The 26,365-nt window shown below is 48.0% G+C and overlaps 1 protein-coding gene across 2 annotated transcripts; it reads left to right on the top strand.

Moving 5' to 3' along the window:
• The first annotated feature begins 1,059 nt into the window (after nt 1–1,059).
• Nucleotides 1,060–26,072, top strand: znf438 (zinc finger protein 438). Of its 2 annotated transcripts, XM_084703810.1 has the most exons (5): nt 1,060–1,162; nt 3,622–3,633; nt 15,092–15,185; nt 23,170–24,898; nt 25,314–26,072. In XM_084703810.1, the coding sequence occupies exons 4-5, from the start codon at nt 23,196–23,198 to the stop codon at nt 25,927–25,929; spliced, it is 2,319 nt and encodes a 772-aa protein (XP_084559936.1). In that variant the 5' UTR covers nt 1,060–1,162; nt 3,622–3,633; nt 15,092–15,185; nt 23,170–23,195; the 3' UTR covers nt 25,930–26,072. The 2 variants fall into 2 exon arrangements, with proteins under 2 accessions (XP_084559936.1, XP_084559937.1); XM_084703811.1 differs by lacking the exon at nt 3,622–3,633.
• Nucleotides 26,073–26,365: the final 293 nt, after the last annotated feature.

The following is a 26,365-nucleotide window of genomic DNA, read 5'->3' as shown; positions in this document are numbered from 1 at the left end:
ACCGTTTAAAAGTGAAGGTTTCACAACTCCTTTTTGAGTATGACTAGCTACCCCTCAATCAACAAAATCGACATCCTTCTCTAGTTTGCGTCTTGCTTAAAGAGATGAGCAAAGAAGAATCTAAAACATATACCAGATGTATCTGTGAAGGACCCAAAGAAAGTGTGGTGCCTTTTTAAGATGTTGATCAAAAAAGTGTAAGGGTACTCGTGGGGTAAGTGTGGGTGACCCTATGAGACGTCCTCCTCAGTCTGTCCCTGCTAGCCCTGCTACAGCATCTCCCTGCCAGGCTGAGTGGGGAACTGACACTGTTGCTGACTGAACAGGACATGTGTAGCCTCTGGTGACTCCCATAGCAACACCACGCTTGGGTGCACCCAGGAAGTCAGAGAGTTTGTGACACCACAAGAAAGGTGTGTATGTGTGTATTTATAAGAGAATTTACAGTGCTACAGTATGCCTGCTTATTACCATTAATAATAATATATGCTTGATGAAGCTCCATAATCATGCAGAATGAGTAACTTCATCATGGGTGAAATTATACTACTCAACTACTGGCTCGTATAATTATGTATACAATAATATGCATTTCATTCTGCTCTTCTGCTTACATGCATGCACAACTCAAAAGGTTTTTAGGTATTTATTTATTTTGGTCCAGAATATGTATTTAACTTGTCAGTCTCATGTCAAAGGCTAACATTCCTGTTCTGTTAATCCTGCAAGCTTCAGCCACATTAGAACTTCTTGTCTACTGCTGACAGAATTGGAGGGTTACGTTTAGCTGCAGCTGATTGGCTACTGTTGCCTAGATAAACCAGAATTTCACGAGCCGTACCATTTTACTCTAACAGGGTGAATCAAGAAAAACACGATTTAAAGAAAATATGCATCATGAAGTCTCATATTAACAAAAGTTTTAATAAAAGCATACATAGAGTCCATACCTAATATCATTTAATGTATTAAAGTTCTATAAATAACAAAAAAATTAAAGCATTACCGGTGAGCTCATACTCTGACTCCCCTACAGTCTCCAGTGAAGGTACAGCTCAAAATGGTTGAAGAGAAACTGTTGTGAAGATCGACCGTTGTAGTATAGCAAATATGTGGCTATATGCACATTAAAGACGACATCTACACACAACTGGGGATACAGGTGAGGTAGTAGAAAATACATTGCATTAGCAAGATTCCAGAGTTAGAAAACGGAACCCAATGGGGTGCCTTAGCAATGTTATCACGATAGTCATTTCAGCCAATAGGAATCATTACAGACATAGTAGGCTTAGGCCTTTTATAATTACATGCATCTAATATCCTACAGTCATACAATTCGTAGTTGTTTTCTTTTACTGTTTCAAAAAAATAGGCCTATGTTTAGTTTGTGCAGTAGGTTTACCGGTATGTTGGACAGCAGTTCACGCCAATGGACGTCTTGTCCATTGCCGCTGTCACTACACAAGTATTCAACATTCGAGAATAATGCTTACAATCATCATTGTAGCATTTAAAATGTAATGTGTAAGTGTTGATATAGGAAATTACCCTCAATTATTTTGGTATTATCAAGCTACATGCCTATTGATAGACGTACTTTCATATATTAAACTTGTGTTTGGCGACATGGTCTGTCATTCTCACTATTTACTTTTTAAAATTCTTATCACACATCGTTCTTTAACGTTGCAGTGAAATGTTTTTACCTCCGGTAAACCGGTAATGTGCTGCAAATGCTTATTATTTGTACTCAAGAGTCTTAATAGATTTGCAGGGAAGTATCAGTGCTATTTTCTCTAGTAATAATGAAGTGTGAGGCATGCTTCAGAAGTTCAGAGACGGCTACCTTCTCCAGTACAACTTGACACAACAGAGGCAAACGCAGAAAATGTCAGTCAGGTGCATGGCAGGAAATGTCAACAATAACACTTAAAATGTGGAGTGGTGCGGTATTTTGAGATTTGCTGTGGTAAAGTTAGGCTTCATTTATTAACTGGCCTTCCACAGAATATCACAAACAGGTTAATATAATTTTGACTACCTTAGTTTTGACATTCTAGTCAAGTGAACTTTAGCACACATGGTTTAACACATGCATAAACACATGCATTATGAGATTGTACAATAAAATGTGTGTGGGACCCTGATGTAACTAAATCTCACACAAACACATGGTGTGAGAGATTTGTAGGGTTTGGGAGCTCCTCCAGTGTGGTTTCACATGTGGTCAAAGGAGGAGTGAGGGAGGACCACAGGAAACCAAGTTGCTTATTTCACATTTTTGGTCAATGATAACTAGGCAAAGACACTATCGTGCGCTTGCTTCCAACGGAGAGGAGAGAAGTATTGCTGAATTACACTCTTGGCTGTTTGTTTCTGTTAAGAGTCTGAAACTTGCTACCAAATACCATGTTAGGGTACAACTCCCATGATATAGTGATGATGTAGGTTCATTTTGCTCTGGAAACAGGCAGGACAGGAGGGTTGTAGACCTGTGGTCTTTCCTGGCATATGGATTCTTTAAGCTTCTCTGCAAGATAGATGTGTTTGCCAAATTAAACTGTTTTACCATATCAGATGTAGGCCTAGTTTTTTTATATTGGGGTCAGGAGTTTTATCTTGCTGTCAAACCGGTTGTTTTTCCAGTGTGATGATTGTAATGTACTCCTAGAACAACATAATCCTACAATGTCACGATTCCACAGAATAAAACTTTCCACCTGAGGCTAAGTTTATAATACACTTTGTCTCCTTTTCAGCCAAAACTCTTATTCATTTCGATTTTCCCTGTTCATTGGCATAGTATACATCCATTTGGTCAATAACTTAATCTTAAATACGGGATCGAAAAATATATGTGTTGAACAATCATGCAAGCTATTTCCCCCACGATCATAGCAACTTAACATCCTGGTTGTTCCATTGTGTACTACGGAGCGACACCTTGTCAGAGCCCAGAGAAGGAGACAAGGGCCTACAAGGAAAGTCAATCTAAGTCTCAATAATGCATGGAGCTCCACATTGTGGGTGGAAATGGATGTGGTTCAGTAATGGCCTGGTGCTGGATGTTCCTCTGGTGAGAGGCCTCCTCCTGGAGACAGTGTATGAAGACTCACCGCCTTCTCTGTGGTGTCGTGGCTCTGTGGTGACACAGGCCAAGCTGTCCTGTGGCCATGCATGCGTCCATCACTGAAATGGTCACACTTAATGCCAAAAAATCAACAAAATAGTGACATGACCAGTACCATTTGACCTGGCTGGTCATGTAGGTACAAGCTGGGTGATTATACTGTACAGTCCAGGACGGTCTCGGCCAGGTGTCATGTGCTTCGTGACCTAGCATCCCATGAGGGGGACAGAGAGAAAGATCATTGAGATAAGAAAGTATGACTAGAAAAGAGAAATTAAGATGGAAAATTCAATTTAAAGTCAAATACAGCCTTGAGGGGAAAAATAACAGTATTGACACAGCTCTTTTGCTCTACCCAAATGAGTTTTATTTAATTCAAGTCCATGTCTGTAAAAACATTTAATAACGTAAGGAAACTTGGGGGGGGGGGGGGGGGGGGAAATATCAATTTTTTTATGTGTTTTTTTTTGTGCTTTGTTTTGACACAGGTCCATGCTGCGGTGAGTTTGAAGCCTTGGTCTACGTCTTGTGTGTACTACTCAGGTCGTCTTACACCAGGAGTGGGTGCGGCACGTGTGTGTGTGTGTGGAGGAACCACATGGAAGCTTTATTTTCATCCTCTTTTGTCTGGGCCTCCTCCCAAACCTCCCTCTCTCTCCTTCTGTGTCTTCGTCTCCCTCTCTCTATACCCCCTCACTATCCACATTTGATTTAGGCGTCAGGCTTGCTCCCTCTCCTTTCCTCCTCTGGATCCGATTACCCTGCCATTACTCAGACGTTCCCCCAGCGCGGGTGCTCCGTGTCAGGCGCGGAGAGCCGGCTTGCCTCCCTCCCCCTTACCTACCTGCCATGCACGCCTCCCCTACAGTGTCTCCCCTTCCTTGCCTTCCCTCCCCACCCTGCGTCCCCCCTGCCTCACCAACCTTTCCCTGCCCACCGTCCATCTCTGCGACGACCTCCCTACCTCCCCCTGCCTTGCCAATCTTGCCCTTCCCACCTCCCATCCCGTGCCTGCCTCAGTCGTTCTTGGGGAGGAGGGGAGCAGAAACCACAGACGCCCCTGGTCAGTGGAGGTGCTCCAGCGGCGCTCCAACCACACGCTGCCTCCACAGGCTCCGTCCCAGGAAAATGACACACTCGGCTGAGCGTTGGCTAGCCCTCGCTCCAGCCTCCAGCTCTCCCTCATTACGGTCTATCACAGAGCCGGGCGAGGGGCACCAGGGGACGGAATTGTTTGGAGGATTTGTGGTGTGGTCAAGTATATAATTCTCCGGAACACATTGGAAAAAGATTCAAGTTCTCTTTCCTATTATGTAAACTATTCAGCAGTAGAGAGAGAGAGAGAGAGAGAGAGGCAGGGAACCAAGAATACTGCACTGGCTCCAGCAGTCAACTCAGATGCTGCTCTGCTGTGTTCACTGCGGACCACATCAAGCCGTGCACGCATCGCAACTCTGACAGAGATTTGTGGACCCCATCGTTTTATGGTTATGTAATCCCGGTCCCCCTCACAAGTAAAACGTCTTGTTAAACCCTCCACCGCCCTACCTCCATAAAAGTGAGTGATGTGGCCTGTAGACGAGGGCCTCGTCGCCGTGTGAGGGATGGACGCCAGACGCGGGCAACTCTGCTGTGTGTGGATGGGTCAAAGCATGACGCGGCGAGATTTTCGCCAGTTGGCTGATCGTTAGCACTTGATGAATGGAGGCTGGATGCAACTGTAAATCTCTGTGGAAGTGGCAGGGAGCTGGCTTCTCTCGTGTGTGTGTGTGTGTGCATGTTTGTGCTGGTGCCCGATTGTGTAGACTACAGAATATGCTAGCGTGCGTTCAGCCACCAGACAGACGAGAGAGAAAAGTCATCGGCATAGTTGTTGTACGGTAATGAGACATCTGTGATTCGAAACAGGCTAATTGTCTAGCGGGAGGGATTGTGTTCCGGTGCCTGAAGGACTACAGGCCTGTCTGTCACAGACAAAACAAGCCATCTGAGCGCTTGTTTACACCAATATGCTTCACCCCAGTCTAACCTGTTCCAGCTTCCCTGCGCCACATCGCCACAGCATCTTTGGGGATGTTTGATGTGGCTCAGTTTGGAATACGAAATATTTGGAACAATCACCAGCAGTGGTTCCTTTTGTCGGGATAGATGAGTTCTGTCTCTTTTTGCCTGCTCTTGTTAATAAAACATCTAGATTTGCCAGTCTGTCACAATTGTCAAACAGACAGGTGGATACTGTTAGCAGATGGCTTGAGGGTCTTGGCTGGTGTTCCTTTGAATGTAGGCAGAGGTCTCTATGGCTGCATATGGTTGTGGCAGTCGTTAATTGATCTCTTAGTATCTCAGTCAGTGGTTTGGGTTTGTTGAAGATTATGGGTGATCACCACACTTGTTTGGAGGGACAATATGGCCCTCAGAACTATAATCTGCCATTTTTGATCTGCCTTACTCCTCACACACACACACACACACACACACACACACACACACACACACACACACACACACACACACACACACAGACCTGGCAATGCATTAAGGAAGGTCTTCAGCTACACCCCAGTTCTAGTTGGACACGCTAAACCTTCTACAGGCCACAAGAGACCTCTAAATTACAGCTTTTCACGACCTGAAAAAGCGCTTCAGATGTTGTAGTTTTATTTCATTTTTTTTTTTGGGGGGGGGGGGGTGGGGGGAGGGGGGGTTCAATGTTATGTTTTTCCTGTCTCAGAGGCAACTAAACCGCTCAAGCACACTCACGCACACAAAAGGTATGAGACCAACCTTGGCAGAGAGGTGAAACGAGCCTCAGGGTTAACGCTAAACTGCTGTAATACATTATTTGGTAGGTTTTAGAGGAAAGATAGCGAAGTTCAGCATGTACCTGTCAGAACTAACTGATTGCTCATTTCCTGTGGGGGCGGGGTGGGGATTGGAGGGGGGGGATGCAGAGTAATAGCATGCAGCTGTCTCAGCTGGACCTCACCTTTCTCTCCCTCTCTCTCTCTCTCTCTCTGTCTGTCTCTGTCTCTCTCTGTCTCTCTCTGTCTCTCTGTCTCTCAGACCACTAAGCAGGGATCTATTTCCCAGAGCCATAAAGATAACACACGTGATGCTGTTTCGACACTGCCTCTCTGGGCCTTTAAGGATTCTCAGAGGCTGACGACAACCAAGAGTTGCATTCTGGCTCCGCTCAGAGCTCAGCACTAGACCAAGCACGACGCCCAGCCTTGCCACACTCCTGTCTGGATGCTGCATCAGTCACTAGCCACACTTGACCAACTTCACGGTTTATGGCGTGAAAGATGGTCTTTATATTTGTCCTCAACAGAAGTCCCTGATGCCTATTGATCCCATGCTACATGCCATTATTATTCTTCCTGTGTTCCTACTTGATTAGCTAAATGCTCCATTGATTTAACCAGGGGATGCACATTAGTACATCTTGTGAAGCAGTGAGCCTAGAGGAACCCTATCAGATACAAGAACAGACAGTACGTTTTTGAATCCAAAGGACTTCTCCCTTTTATTGTAAAACAATAACCATAAATTCAGGACAGCGTGTCCCTGTGCGTGTCTGAGGTAGATTGAGGGAAACAGCTGATCTGGCTGTGTATCCTTTTGGAAGTATGTTCCAAGTTTGCTGAAGGTGAGGTTTTCCCCACAAATGTCCGCAAAGACGGGTTATGAATCCTTGTCACCGAAGAGGGCTAACATGTTGGTTTCCCATAGCCTTGAGTCACGTGAATCGGTATGCAATGTTCTCCATGAGAATCACAGTTAATTAAGAATGTAATTAAGATGTGTATCTGTGCACACAGAAAAGGAGAACCCAAATTGTCGACAGTATATTCAAATCAAGCTTCAAAAGGATTTCCCCTCCTTTTGGGAGAAAAGCTAAATTAAACCGTTAGAATCCTTTCTTGCAGTTTTTTTCAGTGTGTCACACGGGACATTAGCTGAGAAGAGCAAGCCAATTTTACGCTGAGTCAAATCCCTCTCATGAATTCTCCCAAGGACTGTAGGTTATACATTCGCTATGGATTTTAAAGTGAACCGAATTAATTATAATACATTTATGTCACTCCAAGGACACTCTTTGACCTTACCAAGACCTCTTAGAGCCAGACCATATTGTTATCTCATTTGTCTTTCCGAGATGATGAATTGACAAACTTTTGTACAACGTCCATTGAGTAGGTAAACGGTTTTAATACAAGCTTACACTGTCTAAATTGATTCCTTGATGTGGTTACTTTATGTAATGGCGGTCAATAGATGTCCTAGATGTGAATGTTATTGTGTGCCGATGTTAGTGCAGTGTTGACTTCATTTAGTCTCTGTAGTACTTATAACCCTTATCTGGAGAACTTCTAACATTCATCTCTGGTCTCCTACAAACATGCATTTCTAGTCTCCTTCTCCTGGGCCATCAATACATCTTTCCCAGTAGTTTGACCTCTTCAGAATAGTCATTTGTCCTCCAGTTCATTCGTTTTCATATCCCCGCCTGTTGAAGTAATCTATACTGAATCTTTTAGTCATGGTCTTCAGTTCCTGAGATTCTTCTCAGTTGCGTTGACCAGCACTGTCTGTCATACAGACTCCCTCACGCCTGGCCTTGTCACATGATAGGACGAGCCCACTAGGAGCTGTAACAGGGAGTGATGCACGTTCTCGGGTACGATTCCAGCCTGGGCCATTTCCTGCATGTCTTCCCCTGTCTCTCCCCCTTTACATTTCCTGTCTCTCTCCTAAAATAAAAATCACATAAGAACCTCACATTTGTTGCTACCTAAGTTAAGAACACAAGCTTTTCTTTAATTGATAGTTATATAATAGTTGACTCTCGGTCCACAAGTACTGAAGATCAGACCCATTCCCCCTTCTGTTACAGTCCCACTGTTTTCTGTTCTTCTATGGTTACGTCTGAATGCTGACAGGCTGCCCTTCACCTTCACTGTAGCAATACGTCAGATCCCGATAGTTTCCTCTTTTGTGCCTCGCGGGCAGGAAAGGGTTACTCTTCGTGTTTCCTGCCTCAATTCCCACTGCTCATGCTCTGTTCTGATTGCTTGCTTGATGTTAAACATTCCCAGGCTCCCATAACCTTTCAGCATCGCCTCCACCGGCCAAGAGCTGTCCCAGGTGAGCGGGTGGGCGAAGCGTTCCTGTTTTTTAAGGATTAAAAAAATCATCGAGGTCCCCCCCCCCCCCCCTTTCTTCTCTTTCGTTGGGCTGTGGGAGATGGGGGTAGGGATGTTGGGAAAGTATTCTTTGGTTCTACATTCCTCAGAACCTCGGCATGGGAAAAAAGCATGCGTTCCTGTGTTCTGTTGGACTGGGAGGGTTTGAGGGTGCACTTATGAGTGTTAGGTTTATCGATAAGTGATTTGGTTATAGACTACTTTGGCATGAAGGTTTGCATCCCCAAAGGTGCCCTATGACAACAAAACTTCTTCTTGGTCTAATGGTAGATGTTTGGGTTTAACAAGCCACAGGTCAGGATTGAACCCTACCTTGAACCCCAATAAGCTGGGCTCTTTCTCACTTAAAGTATTTTGACAATATGTTCTACAGTACTGGCAACATAACCTATCTTCTCTCTTCACATGATCTTCCATATTGCCATTGTAAATGAGAATTGGTTCAAATGACCTATTTGGCTAAATAAAAAAGTAACATACTAAAAATCATTATGCTGTTTTAGCATTTCCCTGCAGTCTGAGAAAGTACATTTTATGCACCCCCAACATTTCCCAAGACCTCATTCCCACGTTTGTTTGTTTTCTCCTTCTCCTCTCTGCATTTTTTCCCACGCCTGCTATTCCACCTCTCTGGGGAACACCTGATAGACTGACAAGTTTTTGTAGCTTTGTCATGTCCGACCCAAAAGGAACATTCACACAGTTATCAAATAAACCAAGCCCAGATTGAACAAACAGGGGTTCTATCCCTTCTGCAGAATATGGACCTGACCGAGGCATAGACCTGCCAAACCAGGCACGGTCTATATTTAGCCCCAGCGATGCTTAGTCTAATTGCCCTCGCAGGCCTAATCATTTGCAGGCTCTGGAGCTCACAAATGACTGGGGAGGCCAGAGAATTGCTAACCTGATGTTCAGATCTGCACAGGATCTGCTGGCCTATCTAAGCCCTGCTATACGGGAAATGGGCAAATTAGACTTGTGTTCCACCTATGATTTTCTTCTTGCTTCTGTTTCGAGATTTGGTTTCAAAGGTCTTCTGCTTATATTTGTTTACCCACTGATTCCAAGTTACAGTAGTTTGTGTGTCTAAAAGCCAAGCTTACATTACATTAAAAAAAATAAAAAACATAATAATAGTCTTACAGAAAAGAAATTACAGAAAATATCTCAACTTAACCAGCACTGATGAAATCTAGGATTGGGTCTTTACCATACAGTAGAGTGTGGCGATGGTGCGCTGGTTGCAAAATGTTTTTCTCCAGCTTCTCCACCCCCCTATTCCTGGTGCCCCTCCTGGTATTGGGTTTCTGTGTTTCCTGTGTGGTTCCTGTCCCCCAACTGGCCCTGTGTAAGCTGCGGCCACATCTAGGCCAGGGTCAGGGGCCGAGGGGGATTGTGGTGAGCAGAGGTAGGGGCAGGGGGTGGCAGGCCTCCTCTGCTCCAGGATGGAGAACTTCCTGACGTGACTCAGAGGTTCTCTGTGAGACCTGCGGCACTCCGGGGTCTTTCGTACCCTAACCCCTACGGTATCCGATCACACACCTGTGGAAACCTGAAGTGAAGAGGGGATATTCTAAAACAGAACCACAAAAAGGAACTAAGAAGCAAAAGGAAGAAGGAAACTTAGTCATGAGTAACATCTAAACCTATTAAGAGTACAGTGGGTATTACGCTAAGGGTTGTCCACCCGTAGTGACATCAGCCGAGAGCGAATGCGGGTGTGTCAGCTTTTTAACCCCCCCAAAATTGATTCTCCTCTCCACCCCTCTTCCTAATGACGAGTTAATCCCCCTCTCCTGTTTCCCCGGCATTATAAATAGACACTCCTATTCCCTTCCTCGCTTCGAAAATGACCAGGCGTGATGCGTCTGCTCTCGCGGCGATCGATTCCCCGCACGGTCAGTGCAAAAAACAGGTTACCTGTGGCACGTAACCTCAAATTCCCCTCTTCCGACAATCTCTATTCCCCCAATTAAATAAATGGATGTTGTCTGGAGAGGAAGCTAAATGGAACGTCAAAAGAAACGTCAAGAGAGAGCTTTACGCTCTTACACAAAATGTAGGCGTAAAACAGTCAGGGGATTTCAAAGACTTGTTGGGATCAAGGGGAAGGGCATGGGGAGCAGCAGTGAAGGGTAAGTGGGAGTGTCAGCTGCAGGCTTGTTTAACAATATTAGTAGCCATGGGATTATTTTATAAGGCTGAGAGTTATTCATGGCCTTCTCTTGGTCATTCATCACAGCTCATCTGGTGCCCTGGCTGAATGCCACTATCCACTATCCCCAAAACCTAGCTTCTGCTCACTTAACCCTCAGAGTTTCTAGATCTCAGGCTCACCAACCAGACCCTTGGGTTTCAACCCGAGGTTGTAGTTTTGTGAAGATCACTCAATCCAGTATGCAAATGAAGTATGCAAATTAAAAAGCTCTACTTACTGTCAAACAGATTTTAAATGATTCTCACTTGTCCCACTTCTCTTTGTCTCCCTGGAAGGAGATTCTATCTTCTATCTTTGTGGGTCATACTTTCATACCTACAGACAGGGGGGGGTGTGGGACCTGTGTACGTTTATCCCGGAGCCCTGAAATTGAATTTAATGTACAGCATGTAGCCTTCCAGCCTACAACCTACCAGCTTCTCTACTTTTGATAGGTATGTGTTGACAAGATGTTGATACAGTCTCAAGTCATATGGAAAAGAAACGGTTGTATGTTTTTTTTGCATTCAAAGTTAGAAAGGATACGTTTCTGAGAAACACAGACACAAATTAATCCCTTTACTTCTGCATGCACACACGCTCTTTGTATATTAGCCAGTGGGCAGGCTGAGGAGAGTCTGGCAGCGTGTATGGTCTCTGTGTTTGGGTGATAGTGTTGTTCCTTGGAGGCTTGACCACGGGGGATAACCGACCAGCACCAGTCCATAGTCTGATCTCTGGCCAGCACCTAATGAGCCAAGGCCCACACTGCCACAATGGGAGAGAGGATGAAGATACACTCCCGGTCAAGTACATTGTTACTCTAGTAACATTTGAGTTTGAACGTTAATCTCTTGTCTTTTGGCACCCGTCGATGCTTGGATGGAACCACAGAGGAAGGAAGCCACCTTGTGCCTGCCAGTTTATCTGTGTCTGCTTCTCTCTCCCCCTCTCATCCTCTGCTCCACAGGGCTAGGTTGTTACTGTTAGTCCCGGGGAACCTTGAGGGTCTCTGTGGGATCAATTTAAAGGGAAGCACTCGTCTCTCCTCCTCCTCCTCTCCTTGGCCCTCTCGGCTGATTGAGGCCCTCGCCAGGAACGCGCTACCTTTTGATGTAACCGCCCCCCTTCCCCCTCCACACACCCTACGCAGCCCCTTTAAGTTCTTCAGAGCCCGGCTCTTATAGTTTCATCTTGGTCTCATCCAATTTGGTTTTTGTGCCACTTCTTGAGAAAATGTGTGTGTGTGCGCACCTTGGAGAGAGACAGAGAAAAGTTTCTTCTTTTGACAAACCCCATTGGGGGGTACATTTTATAGTGCTTGGGAGATACTCCTGTTTCTTTGATGGTGATACTGTATCCGTTCAGGTTAACATAGCGATGACTGCTCCGAATGCAGCTTGCTGGTCGACACGCCGCTCCGAATGCATTATTCACAGACACTCCGACCAGTCCTCCTCCGACCCCCGCAGAGCGCCTGTCCGGTCAGACAGAACCAGTGACTGTGCAGTGCTGAGAGAGCAGAGCAGCCTGAAACCAGAGCCAGTTCCAGACCGCTGTACAACAGCACACTTAGGGCTGCCTCTCTGTGTTGGGTTACTGTGGTCGAGTCTCGCAGCGGGGTATGTTTGGTAGTGTAATACTTTGGGGGGTGGAGGGGGTCGATGTTTGGACTGGAGCCAAGCCGGGGTTCCTGCTCGTCTTCGTCAGGGGTCACAGGAGGTTGAGGCAACTTCTTTTTTAGTCTTTTTTTTGTGACGTACCTTGGTAACCTCTCAGGGGAATACTCTGGATTCAAATTCCTGCTGTAAATTTAGCCAAAGTAGGTCAATTTTTTTTTGCCTTGGTTGTTTTACATAAACAGAGATAGAAAAGTCAATGTCCAGATGTCAATTTTGATTTGCAGTAGCCACAGCCCAGATAGGAACTTTCTTCCTGAGTACCTTAGCCACAAAGTAGCAACCAAGCTCTCATAAGGACCTTGTTTGCAAACTTAATAAAGTAACTTAACCTTCAAGTTTTGGACATGAGAGAGAGTGTGTTTTGGAAAAGGAGCACCCTTGACTACAGGCCCATGATGATGACATCACTGCAGAGCACTAATGGAGGTTTAATACTAGAGCAGAGAATGTAGAGGGGTGTAATTTTCGTTCCTTAACCCTGAAATAGAGACGACAGCTTTTCATGTGGCCGGGGTTAATTCCAGATCCGGGCACAGCAGCGCGTCATTACCAACAAACACCTTGCATTTTGTTCATCTTGGCCTAGGCTTGGGCCTTCAGACAAGTGGGGGAGGTGCTTGACAATATGGCCGCCATTCTGGTTTTTGTAAAGAAGGAAGTAAGGCAAAGGCAAAGTCTACCGTTCATGGAATTGGACTCTGGTTAAAAACTGTAACCATTTTTGTCTCGGATGGCGGTTTTTCTGTCTTACATCCATGGGGAAAATGGCCTTAGCACTACTTACTTCCCTTATAAAACTACAACAAAAATCATCCTCCCCTTTCTTTATCTTACAGGAAACAAGGAACAACAAACACTGTCCAAGTCCAAATTGATGTAGAATATGCTGTTTCTACCTTCCGGCCACAAACAGGGAGGAGTCCAGAGTTTACGGGCTAGCGAGCAAAAAACATGTCCCAGATAGCATAAGCGCTGTGCAGTATGTCGAATGGCATTTATGCGTCATTATGAATACATCCAGGCTAGCGCCTTGCGGTTTAATGACATTCAGCCATTCAGGCAGGAAAACACACAGGGCCTGGCAGGCTAGGCTGCTCTTCATCCCCCTGCTATATCAGCGCCTGTATAAACAGCACAGCACTGTTTGAAGTGGAAAGCTTTAATCACAAGCGTAATCATTTACATTGCTAGGTGGTTACCTTCCCAGCCCTGGCAATGGCAACAGCCCAGCCAATGTAAATGCCAAGGCTGTGGGGAGATGAACCAACCTGATAGCAGGAGAGCAAAAAGTCAAATTAATGTGGCTTGTACATTTTAGGGCCAACTTAACCTTTTTAGCGGTGCAACGTTCTGCTGTTCTTTTTGATTGTGCAAGCTTGTGAGGGTTTGGGTTGCTGCTGAGAGGGAAGTAGACTTAGCATAGAGTGTGTGTGTGTGTGTGTGTGTGTGTGCGTGTGTGTGTGTGCGTGTGTGTGTGTGTGTGTGTGTGTGTGTGTGCGTGTGTGTGTGTGAATGAGATCAGCCTCGAGGAGTGGCTTTCATAATTCAAAGTGCTGCTTTGGTCACTCAAAAAACTGAGTGTTGCATATAGTCTGTTGTGTGTATGTGTATACACACAAACACACACACTAAGGCCCAATCCACCTGTAACAGACCCATTAGTCTGTGCGTAGACCAAAGCCTGTTATCTCCAGTCCCAGTCCTGGGTGTTTAATGAGCACTGTCACAGGGAGAACAGAAAGAGCAGTCGCCTGGGGGCCTTCACTGAGAGAGCTGACACGGTGGGCAGGGAGGCTGCGGGAGACCTCTCTGTTGGAGGAATCTTTAGTCATGTGACGTTTCTTCGTGAATTAGCCTGCCCTTGTTGGTGTTGTTGCGTATTTGCCTCTACGCAGGCCTCTAGTTTGTGTTGCTGGGTAAGCATTTCCTCATGCTTGGCATCGCAAAACACCCAGCCAGGGTCCTCTCCTGTCCAGAGAAGTCATCACGCTGTCTGTCTAGCAGGAGTCAAGGCTGGCAGGGGGCCGGCAGGGGGCCCAGCGCTGCCTTCCAGCATGGCCTGAACACGCCCTCCCCCTCCTCACTTCCACCCCCTCAACCCCTCTTATCCTCTGACAGCCGCAGTATTCTGCTTATTCTATGAATATGCACACAAATAAAACCCTGCTCTGCTGTGTGTGTGTGTGCTGTGCTCTCCTGTCATGGAGGTGTCTGGGTATGTGTCCCACCTGGCCCAGCACTGGGAGAGACCCCAGGTGCTCCGGGGGTTAACAGAGTCGCAGCTGAAGCACGACGCCGTCTCCCTCCTACTTTCTCTGTCTGCGTGTCTGCGTGTCTCCCCCCCTCCCCCCGACTCTTCACTCTTGAGGTGCTCTAACAACCTTGTTGGAAGAGGATAAGGCGTGTTCGATGAATAATTCACACCCGAGTGCTCTCTCTTTATTTATTGAATATAGTGAAAGCTGACAGACACCCCCCCCCCCCCCCTCCAAAAGACCAGACTGTTAGCTAAACGAGGCGGTGCTCTGGCTAATGTGAGGCCAAGTGACAGGCGCTTAGTGTGTGTTCGTGTGTCTTTTTATGCTGTTTGGCTGTGTCTCCATACGTGTGTGTGTGTGTGTCTTTTTATGCTGTGTTAGTGTGTGTGTGTGTGTGTGTCTGAGAGAGACGCACACGTGACAGAGAATGCGACAGGCCATGCATACCGTGGCAGTGTGTGGTAATCATGTTGAATCATTTGTCCGCTGTGCCTGCAACCATGTTCAGCTGTTCAGCTCACATACTCATACACACACACATACACAGTAACACAAATATTGCATAGGATGTTTCACACTGTAATGATGTGTTTTTTTCTCGTGTGTTCCAGGGGACTGTGGAGGGACAGGACCACACCCCCATCACCGCCCCAGAGGGGAGGAGACACGACTGAAGGAGGAGCCAGGGAGGGAATCATCCAATAGGTAATAAGACAGCGTTGCCTGAATGAGGGTGCACTAATGAGAGCCTTTTGCGGTACCAATCCTGGACTTTCATATCCGCTCTCCAGGGATGAGAGATGGGACTCTGGGCTGGGTCTGTTCTCTGGTGCTTCTCTCCTCCTCTTCCATATCTCATTTTCCCTTCCTGTTTACGGAGTGGAAGGGCAACAAACAAAGTTTTTATCTTCTCATCCTCCTACTTCCTCTTATCCTGATCCTCCTCCCTCTCCTCCGACCCCCTCCTCTCCCTCTCTCCCACGGGGAGTCAAATCCCAGCGCTCACATTGACCTCATTATAAATATAGCTCACCCAGCCAGCCATCTTCATTTCTTATCATTTCTCACTCTTACTCAACCCTTTTCCTACCCATCATATGTACAGGGTACAGCACATTCGCAAGCCCCACCCCGAGAGTAACTGTCATCAACCATTACTAGTAAGCTTCCTCTGTCGTTGAGCCTGCCTGAAAGCCACATTAGCACTGATGCTAAGTGTGTGAGAGCTAGTCTAATCTTCCCTCACAGTCCTTAATCCTGTATAGTCGTTACCACAGACACCAACCTTTGCCATCCCTAGCTCTGTCCTCTCCTGCAGGGGCATGTGTGTGTGTGTGCGTGTGGTGTGTGCACCTCATTTTGTGTGTTTCAATGTTTTGCCAGTTCTCCTGGTGTGTGTGTGTGTGTGTGTGTGTAGTTCTCTCTCTCTCTAAGTGTGTGGGGGTACGGCGAGTAAAGCTTGGTTAATGGAACAGCATCAGTGGAGGTAACTACAGTAATTACCAACAGGGTCTCTTTGATCCCAGCCAGACAATGTTCTTCTAGTCCATCAAAAGACACCAGAGCAGCTGCTCAATTAGCGCAGTAACCTTTCCAACTCCGCTCAAGAGACAGCCGCTCTCTCACCTTTCTTTCTTTACTGCTGGAATGTGCATGCGTGTGTACGTGTGTATGGGGGAGGGAAGGAGGATTGGACTGGATTTGTGTGTGTGTGTTGGAAGGGAGTGCCCTTGTGAGAGTGTGTGTATTTGCACCAAACTCCCTAAGCTAGTACCTTTCACATTCTCACCTGATTATCCCCCACAAAGCTAGCCCACCTAGCTTGCTAGCACCAAATTGCAATGACTCACTCTCAGATTCTTCGTCTCCCTACATAGGAGGAGAACTTGGCTATACACTTCTTTGATCAGGTTTCACTCATTAACCCTTCCTGCACAAGGCAGGTATTTTTCTTAGTGCTAATCGTTAGCTAAGCTACAGTGCTAGGAGCTAGTCACCATTAGCTATCTAATGCTGGACTCCAGAGGCTTGTCCTTCACTTCAAAGCAAAGCTGAAGTGAGGGAGACTGGCAAAGCCGTTCTGTCCTTCACCACCAGACTGATAGAAGTATCACCCCCCCCCCCCCCCCCGTTCCTCTCTATTTATCCGTGTCTGCTCTTGTCCCTGAACCTGCTCTCATTAGCATTACAGAGCTGTTTATTTACTCAGGTACTGAGAGTGGGAGGGGGAGAGACTGAGAGGAAAAGAGAGGGGTGGAAGAAGAGAGAAGTCCGGATGGGAGAGGGAGGGATGGAGGGAGAGAAACAGTGGCTGGATTGATAAGGTGAGAGGAAGAAAGGGAGAGGGTGCACAAATAAAGGAGAAATAAGGAAGGACACCGAGAAACACAGGTTGTGAAGTGACCAGATACTTTGACAGGCCGACAGACAATTCACAGAGAGAGAGGCGAGATGGAGAAGTTCACCACATCTCCGCGTGCCAGCCTTTCATCTGGCAAGCCAAGCGCCTAAAATAAGCCACCAGATTCCTTCCGTCGTCCCCTCCGAGTACCAGGAGGCCTCCCCAAGCACAGCACTATCATTAGGGCAGGTGTTTTCATAGGGTACCGAGGCAGGCCCCTCCCCCTACACACCGGCTTCATTTAAGGCTGTAATTTTGTGTGTGAGGGGGGGAGAGAGGGAGAGAGGGAGAGAGGGAGAGAGAGTGAGGATGGTTGCTTGTGCAATGTGAATGAGAGCAAGGGTGTGTGGGAGGGTCGTAAAGAAGGTTAGAGAAGCTTATTTTACCAGAAGAATGGTAATATTCTTATGTAATCACCCTCTCCTATACAGTTCCTGAACTCGGATTCGAGTGTATGCCGTGTTTCTATAGATGTAATCACACACTCACATGTCTAACCTCATCCTGTCTTTTTTCATTGACAACCGACACCTCGTCTGACCTATTGTCCTGCTCCAAATGTCAAAGCAAGGGAAAGGTCAGACAGTGGTTTAGTGTGGAAGACTGGAGGATGACTAACAAACACCCTACCTCAGGGTCACATACACACATACACACACACACACACACACACACACACTCACTCCATGTCACCTCTGCTATTTCTCTGCCTTCTAACCTAGAGGTGACAGCCACATCATCTAGGCCCAGTGACAGGCAGGGCCACCATTGCACTGTGTGTGTGTGTGTGTGTGTGTGTGACTGACTGACTTCTGTCCCTCTGAGGATGATTGAAACAGCGGCAGTGCAAGGGAGATGACACACAACCTTGTCATCTGCTCCTGGGGGCAGAGGTCAGAGGTTGGCTTTACAGCATCCTGCTTCCTGGAGGAAATGACACGCAGTTGAATTGTGGAAGTGGTAGAGAGTAGAGTTGTGGTCCCCAGATCAAGTTATTTTCCCACTCCTCCCGTTTTAACACACATCAGTACATTCCAGCACATTCCTTTGAATACCTTTGTGCTTTTCTCCTCATTTACCAGCTTTATTAACTCTGTGTTGCTTGACAAAACAGCAGCTTGAACGCAAGTATTTCTGTGTTCCAAATGCTCAGTTTTCTCCTCCTGCAGTGGGATTTCAGTATCGATTCATCATCCCCATTCATGCCTTTGCTGAAGGCTGATAATTGGAATGGATTTCTCTCTCATTGATCTGCTCAAGTGACAGCACATGACATACGGTGTGTGTGTGTATTTGCATGTGTGTCTTGTAAACGTGCTCCTTCCATCGTGGTGGTGTCTCTCCTCCTGGCTCCTTGGAGGTTATACACAGCCCTGGGGATCAAACAAGGAGTTCTGCAAACACTGATTTCATTTTCTCCCTGACCGCCCGCGCTCCTGAGAGAGACTGCACAGCTCCTAGTGCACCCACGTGCGTGCGCGAGCACACACACACACACAGGAATGCACAAGCACACTATCTTTCCCTCTCTTCGCCTGTCTTTATCTCTTTTTCACACACACTCGCACACCTTTCCGAATCCCTTCCCATCTTCCGACAGGAAAACGAGTGCTTAGAATACATGCAGGAAGAAGCAATCGAACACAGATAACACAGGGCACATCCACGAAGGAAAGCAATCTGACCTGTCCCATTGAGTCCTAGTGTTTGGCCGAGTGTTGTGATAGTGAAGCTGTTCAGCGGCGTCCTGTGGTTTGTCCTGATGGATACAACAGTGCTCCGTCAACTCTGTCTACACTGCACCCTCCCTTAGCTCTGCACACACACAGCCCTGAGAAGGTTGTGTGTGTGTGTGTGTGTGTGTGTGTGAGGAGTGTGTGTGTGTCTGCTAGATGCGCAGCCTGATGACCATGACCCCAGTGGCTCTTCTTCTTATCTAGCAGAGATCCTGGGCTTTTATCAGTACCCAACTCTGGAGGGTGGGGTCGTCTATGTTGGGGTTTATTCTGGCCCTGCTTGGACACACACACACATACACACACACACACATACACACACACACACACCCACAGTCGCTCCCCCTCTATCTTTGAGCCCCAGATGAGCAGTGCTCTCGCCTCCAGGCAAGATAACAGGCCCGTCTCTCACTTCCTGTGGCAGCTCTCTCTCTTTCTCCTCTCGCTTTCTCTCTGGCTTTCCCTCTCTCTCTCTCTCTCTCTCTCTCTCTCTCTCTCTCTCTCTCTCTCTCTCTCTCTCTCTATCTCTATCTCTATCTGTCGTCTTTCTTTGTTTTTCATCCTCGTTCTCTTACCAAACCTGTTTGTCCTTTTCTGTATTTGAAGATTTATTTGTTCTTGTGTAAAAAAAAGAAGTACTCCAAGGAAAAGCTGTGCTCCCCACCCTGTATTTCAGAGTAGAACAAGCCCTATCGTATCATCAGCATTTGTCCACTTATTGGTCCAGTGGTCTACAGTATGGAGCCGGTAGTGTGGAGGGAGTGGACGACTCACCAGGGAACTTTTCACACAGATGCCGTAACTTTGCTGCTGTTTTTTGGGACCGGGCGCGAAATAGTTTGGAGTTAAACCCTCCATACCCCATCCCACCCATAAAAGTGCAGTGAAAGGGGAGCTTGAGTGTGTGATGGGCACTACTCCCACAAGGTGTCTGTCTTTGTCACGAATACGCTGTTAATGACACCACAAAATGCCACTGCCGCTGTCCTACATGCTGATCCCAGTCGTGGTGTTAGAGTGTGATTTGTTTTCCTGCTTTGGTGTCTTTTGACCTATTGACCGCTGTCGTGCTTTCCCAGCATCCTCCTTGCTGCATTCCGTTCCATGTGACTGCATGGGGCCGTCCTGGATGTCCGCCAGTCACCTCCAACCCCTGGGTACTAACGCAAACACCAGGCCTCACCTTTAACCTCTGTGCTTACCTGCTAATCTGGCCTGTGTGTGTGGACTCATGTGCCCTCTGTCTCTTCATGCTAAGACTGTAGTCTCTCTCCCATCTCACTCTCTCCGGTGTGCTGTGGCCAGCGCAGCCCTGACCCCTGACCCAGGGAAGATTAGCTTCCTGCCATGCTAAAGCCGGAGCCAGATTGAGGGATGTCCCTTATCTTTGGCTGTTTCCCTTTTAAGGGGTTCCCCTGGTGATCTCCTTGTTACCAGCAAAGGACCGTTAGAAAACCACAGGTACTGACGTTCGAAAAATGACGTTTGACAAAAATGACCTTCGAAAAATCGAGCAAGCACATTGTAGTCGAGATTCAGAACTTTGCGAATCGGATTCAAAATCTATACAATAAGTGTACAGTAATATGTTACATTGGATCAAGTTCTGTACAACCAGATTTTTTGGGGGTTGGGAATTGCGTCAGTTTATTTTGGTTAGCAGCCCCCCTGTGGTGCTGACCTACCATGTGATTAACATTGATCCCCGTCCGTGTCTGCAAGCTCAACCTATCAGGACGCTCGGCTTTACAACAACAAGCCGTCTGATTGTGGTCCAGGTCAAGGAGCCAAAAAAGCGGAGGATTTGGGATTATCATGGGTAACCTCCTCCCTCTCTCTCTCGCTCCAGTTCCCCCCACTAGCTTTCCCCCGGGGCCAGTCCCCACCCCCCATCCTCCCCTGTCTGGTCTCTGGTCCCTGCTGTTCTAAGGTCACGATCATCGGACACAGGTGTGCAGGAATACACCCCTCTCCCCACCACCACCACCACCACCCATTATGCACTGGAAGGATTGGTTATGTTGGTTATGTAGGCTTGTCTTCCTCTTAGTATTTACCTTTCTCCCCCCCCCCCTCTGTCTGTCTGTCTGCCTGACTCCCCCCTGTGTCTCAGGTCGACATGTGGCCATGGGAGGGGGTGGGGGTGTGGGCAGATAAAGAGGGGGAGGGGAAAGAGCTCTGAGAGGAGGGGGCGGGAAGGGAGATGATGTCAACATGCTCATTATGCAGATGAGGACTTGCAGCAGGAGCTGATTCACAAAACGAGAGGCGAGAAGGAGATGGGAGAAAAGGTACGGAGAGATGAGGAGAGATGAGGAGAGACTGAGGCAGGGGGTGCAGAGCCAATAGGATGTCAGATATGAATGTATGAATATTGACGAATGGGGATTCTCTTAATAGCCATACAGCAAGCAGTGAATCTGTCGTTTATTTACAGACGTGCCCCCGATTCTAGCTGGCCTTCAGCTGTACGTGAGTGTCCTGAGGCTGTCGCCATTATCTCCACACACCAGCCCTGTCACTGCACTTCCTGTAACAGAGCCGGGGTGGAGGTTGTGAGTGTGTGTGTGTGTGTGTGTGTTTTACAACAGAGTCACAGAGGCTCTGCAGACTGGCTCTGAGGTGAGCTACACTTTGTCTGCCATGAGGACACCAGCTGCACCACTCCTAACAGGCTATCAATTCAGATCAGCTCAGAAAACCCCGCTCTGTGCTGTCTCCCATTTTTTTCTCTCTCTCTCTCTCTCTCTCTCCGTTTCTCCTTATTACTCTGGCTTTTGCTCTCTGTTTGTCTTTCTCTGTCTCTTTACCCCCCCCCCCCCACGAAAAAAAAAACCCTAACAAAAACACTCACAGACACTCACATCTGTGTATCTCCATTTCATTCTGTTGCTTCTCCTTCTCTCATCTCATGGAGTCAGGCTGACAGTCCCACCACAGGCTGGGTCAACAGACATCTTTTTACTGTGTCAAACGGAGACATGCACACACACACATACATCTGTCCTTCTTTGGAATGGGGTGATACTGCTGATTGGAGGACAACAGCTAGGCCACATCCATTTCTACATCCCATCTAACACAATGAAAGTTCTAGATGCCTCATGGCCCAGTGTTGGTATAAGTTGAGTCAGACTAATTCACAGTTGAGTTGGACTCAACTATCCAAACAGCGTTGGTATATTTTCAGTTTTATGAGTTGCGATGCTGTGTGACCGTACTGTATAAATAATCCCTCTCACAGAAATACTTCCAGGTGTTACACAACGTGTATTTTTTCCTGAAATCTTTTATATCTTACCTTTTCTCACGAAATGGAAGACAGACCTTCGACCACGTTTTCAAGGAAGTTAGAAAGTGAGAGAAAGAAAGAGAGAGAGAGTGATAGAAACCGCAGTCAAATATTTGGTCTATTCTGACAGGTATCGGACTCTAGCTGGGTTTCGTTCCAAAGATTTTGCATGGACAGAACTTGTGCCAGCGCAATTCTTTTTATTTAAAGTGGGATCAAAAATTTGAAACTCAACCCAGGTCATTATCATCTGTTTACAATCATGTACCTTCAGCCATTCCACTCTCATCTCTTTCTTGAGACGTTGATATTTTATGAAAGTATAGTTTGGGTTAAAAAAAAATCTTAAGAAATACCTGAGGTTATTCAGAGCTTATGTTTAAAGGAGGCTTGAAGCTCGGCTCACCCGGGAAAGTATTCTAGCTTTAGCTTTTAACTAGCTTTTAACTTTCCGATAGGTAGTAAGATAATACCATAGTGTAGAAACATCTAATTGTTTGTTTGGTGGTACAGTTTCATAATGTAAGACTATCCCAAAGCTTCTGGACCACTGAGAACGTCATGTGGCTGGGGGGGGGGGGGCATTACAGGGAAGTAGTTCTGTTAGTGTTTACGAGTCTCCTTTCCCTGTGTCTCGGAGGCAGGGGCAGGAGGGATGAGCGCTAAGATGACTCCCCTCTGTCTGGTAAAACCTCCAGCCCCTTCGGGCGCCTTTTACGCTGCACTGACTGATCCTTCCAGGAAGTGAGGGACTACAAGGAGAACCCCCTGAACCCTCCCCAGTCTGCCCAAACCCCGGTGTAAGCCACAGCGGCACGCTGTGCTCAAATCAAAGGGGGCACTCTCTCTGTGCCTGGGGGCAAAGTGGGATTCTGTGTGTGGTAGTGTGTGTGTGCTGACGGTGTTGGTGTGTGTGTGTGTGTGTGCTGAAGGAGGCACAGGGTAATAGGTGTCTTTGTCACACACGCAGACATGTTCATTGTCATCAAAGCATCTGTCTGAGCCTCTCTGCCTCTCTCCACTTTGAATGGTTCTGTGGTGTCATGGCACCATTACAGAAGCTAAGCTCAAACCTCACGCGCAGAAGGTTGCTACTGCAATACCTGTAATCACTGGAGACATATATGTCAGGGATATAACTCACATACTTTGTTGTTGTTGGAATTCATCTGAGATGTTGGAAAATATTGGAATATTAACTGGAACTGGAATATCCAGTAGATTGTATATCTATTGATGCTTGTGTTGTTGTGTTGACAGACGAGTGCATCCCTCCATGCTTCCTGATGAAGAGCCTCCAGTTCAGAAGCATCGCCCCCAAGGCTCCGGCCCCAGCCCCAGCAGTGATGCCCTCCCCAGCCCTCCTCTCCTGCCAGCCCTCCGAAGCCACAACGGCCACCAGTCCCAAGTCCATCATCGTGCCAGCCCAGAACTATGCCCTGATGCAGGTAGCAGGCCAGGAGGGAACTTTCTCTCTGGTGGCACTGCCTCCTTCTGTCTCCTCTCAGACCCCTCAGCAACCACAACAACAGCCAATGCAAACAAACCTAAAACTACCTATTTCCCGATACCAGCCAATGAGAAGCAAGGGAACCCCCGCCCCAGTCAAGTCAGCCCCGCCTATTAACAAGACAAAGACCCCCAGTAAGGTCACCGTGACGACCCGGGCACGGTCATTAACTTCAGTGAAGAGGAGGCCGTTGGAGTCCAAAGAGACAAAGGAGAACCCGGCCAAAGTTGAACCTACAGAGCAGATGATCCTTATAGACTCCTCGTCCAATGAGATTTCAGTCACAGCTGTGCTCCCCGACAACGCTGTCCTCTACCCAGGCTCCCAGGTGAAGCAGGAAGTAGAGCCCTCCAATAGAACTGCCTCAGACCTCCTCCAGAACATCCACTACCCCTCCACCGCTGCCAAGAACCCTTTAGCCAAAATGGAGGAGGAGAGCAGCAAGCCCAGGCCCTACCAAGCCAAGCAAACCCCGACACAACCAGCAGGAGCCGGCAGCATCACCGTCCTCTCCCCAGCCATCTTCAGCAAGGCTGTCCAGATAATCCCCTCCCCCCCAAAAGGCAAGCTTCCCATCCTGCCCTACTCCAAGATGAAGAGCACTCTCATCCCCGCTGCCAAGCTCAACATGTCCCCCGAGAAGAGGTTCCCCATCGCCTCCCCAGATCCATCCTCCAAGACCACAGAGACTGTAGATGCCCTGCGTCACAGCCAGGTGCCAAACTCCACGTCCCAGAACCAGCCTCAAGCCAAGGCCAACATACCACTGCTCAGCCCTTTACCAAAACCTCCAGGTAAGAAGAGAGGGAGGAAGAGAAAGACCATGGAAGACATTCTGGCTTTTGAGGCAAGGAAAAAAAGGTCCTTGTCTTTCTTCAGGAGGAGGGTTCCGGAAAAACCCCTGGCTGTCCCTCCGGGCTCCAAGCAGAAAGAGGTGGACATCTCCAAGAAGTACCGCAGTATACGACCCAAGCCCATGCTAGTGATGGAGACTGTTCCCCAGCTGGTCAGCCTTCCCGCCCTGACTCCCGACACCCAGGACCAGGAGCTCCTCCTGGGGCACCCGCTCTCCGCCAAGCTCCTGGACTGTCCCGGCACTCCCCAGCCCGCTCCCTTACACTTCCGGCCCAGCGCCCAGCGAGTATACCTGGGGAGTCGGCCGGTACACCGATGCCCGACCTGCGGCCGCTGTTTCCAGTTCAAGCATCACTTGCAGAGCCACATGAACAGCCACACCAACAGCCGGCCCTACGCCTGCCCTGTCTGCCGCAAGGCCTACGCCCACTCCGGAAGCCTCAGCACACACATGAAGCTGCAGCACTCGGACGGACGGCCCCGGAAGACGTTGCGATGCGAGTTCTGCGAGAAGGCTTTTGGCTACGTGGGCGTGTACTTCAGCCACCTGAGGGAGGTCCACAAGGTGGTGCTGACGGTGGAGCCTTCCATCAGCCAGCACGAGGAGCAGGTGGCCATAGAAGGGTGAGTGATTTCAAACCCTCCTGGGTGGAGGATGCTGGCTATTTCAAGGGGATTAGATACATGAGGTACGCTTGGTTTGACTCATTAGATGCAGGGTCAAGTGGATAAAGTGGAACAGGAAACAGGGGTCGATTTATGGGGGGCTTGGGGGGGTTTGAGCCCCCTAATTAAGACTTGGACCCCCCAAAAGAGGTAAAAACAACAGGTCAGGGGGCTTGATACACGCCCTGGAGAAGAACTTGACCCCCTCGATTGTCATTGTATAATTCACACTCTGACTGGAAGTCAATTAGATTTGTAGTTTTACTCTGCAACCACATTGGCCACATTAGCCACTGTGCTTCCTCTGTATCTGGTGAGCCTCACTTCAGTACCAACAGATTGAGATAATGGAGTTGTTTTGTCCAACCCACAGGGAGATGTCTCCGGAAGAGCAGGGGCAGGAGCGTGAGGACCCAGTGGAGCTGCAGATCAAGTGCGGCCGCTGCCAGGCCATCACCCCGACCTTCGCCGACATGAAGCTCCACCTCCTCTACGTCCACGGCGAGGAGGTCCAGGTGCGACTGCGCGAGGGCGCCACGCGAGGCGGCCGCGAGGCCGAAGACGAGCTGGTCAAGCACGCGGCGCACTACTGGCGGCAGCTCAACGAGAAGCGGAATCTGGTCAAGTGCGGAAGCTGCGACGAGGAGTTCTTCTCCTTCTCCAAGCTCAAACGCCACATCCTGCGCCACCACCGAGGGGAGCCTGAGGACGGCGAGAGCGGGGAGAGCGCCGGAGAGGCCGAGGGTGTTTGTAGCCGAGGGCGATCGTCCCGGGAGGGCGCGGGCTTTCTCTGGGCCGGCTCGGCCTATAACTGCGTGCTGTGTAGCCACATGCTGGACAGCAGAGAGGAGGTGATGGAACACTGGAGAAGTCGCCACAACTGTGAGCAGCCCAGCGTGCTGTGGGAGGCCCTCAGCTCCTACTCTGGTCAGGGGGAGACAGAGATGGAGACAGAGACAGACACACCTGCCCACAGCCCCTCACACTAGCCCCCAAAACTGTTACTGTAGGAGCCCCTGTACACTAGGAGCCCCCACACCCATACTGTAGAGCCCCGAACCTGCAAAGTAGAAGCCCCCACACCATGCACTATCTTATCTGGGGGCTCCGTCCTTACCTTACCTTACCTTACCTTACCTTACCTTACCCCAGACTCAGTCCTGCTAGAAGTCAGTCAGTAGCACTAGGGTTGGGTATTTTATTGATTCCAATTCTCCCTATCGATTCAGGTTCTTATTCCAATATTTTAGAGAAAAATAACATATGACATTTTCTAGACATCATTCATCATTTAAGCTCAGCTGTGTTTTGTACCTGAGTTTTAGACGTAGCTATGGTTACAACTTGCAGAATCTGGGGTGCTCCAGGATGTTGATATGTCTCTTCTCATGTGCTTGGTAGACGTACTGCGTAACAAATGACGTG

This window comes from Hypomesus nipponensis, chromosome 8 (genome assembly GCF_054491055.1).
Source record: "Hypomesus nipponensis isolate SF chromosome 8, ASM5449105v1, whole genome shotgun sequence".
NCBI classification, from domain to species: domain Eukaryota; kingdom Metazoa; phylum Chordata; class Actinopteri; order Osmeriformes; family Osmeridae; genus Hypomesus; species Hypomesus nipponensis.
Note: the sequence above shows the minus strand (reverse complement) of the source record. Positions and strands in the feature narration are given on the sequence as shown.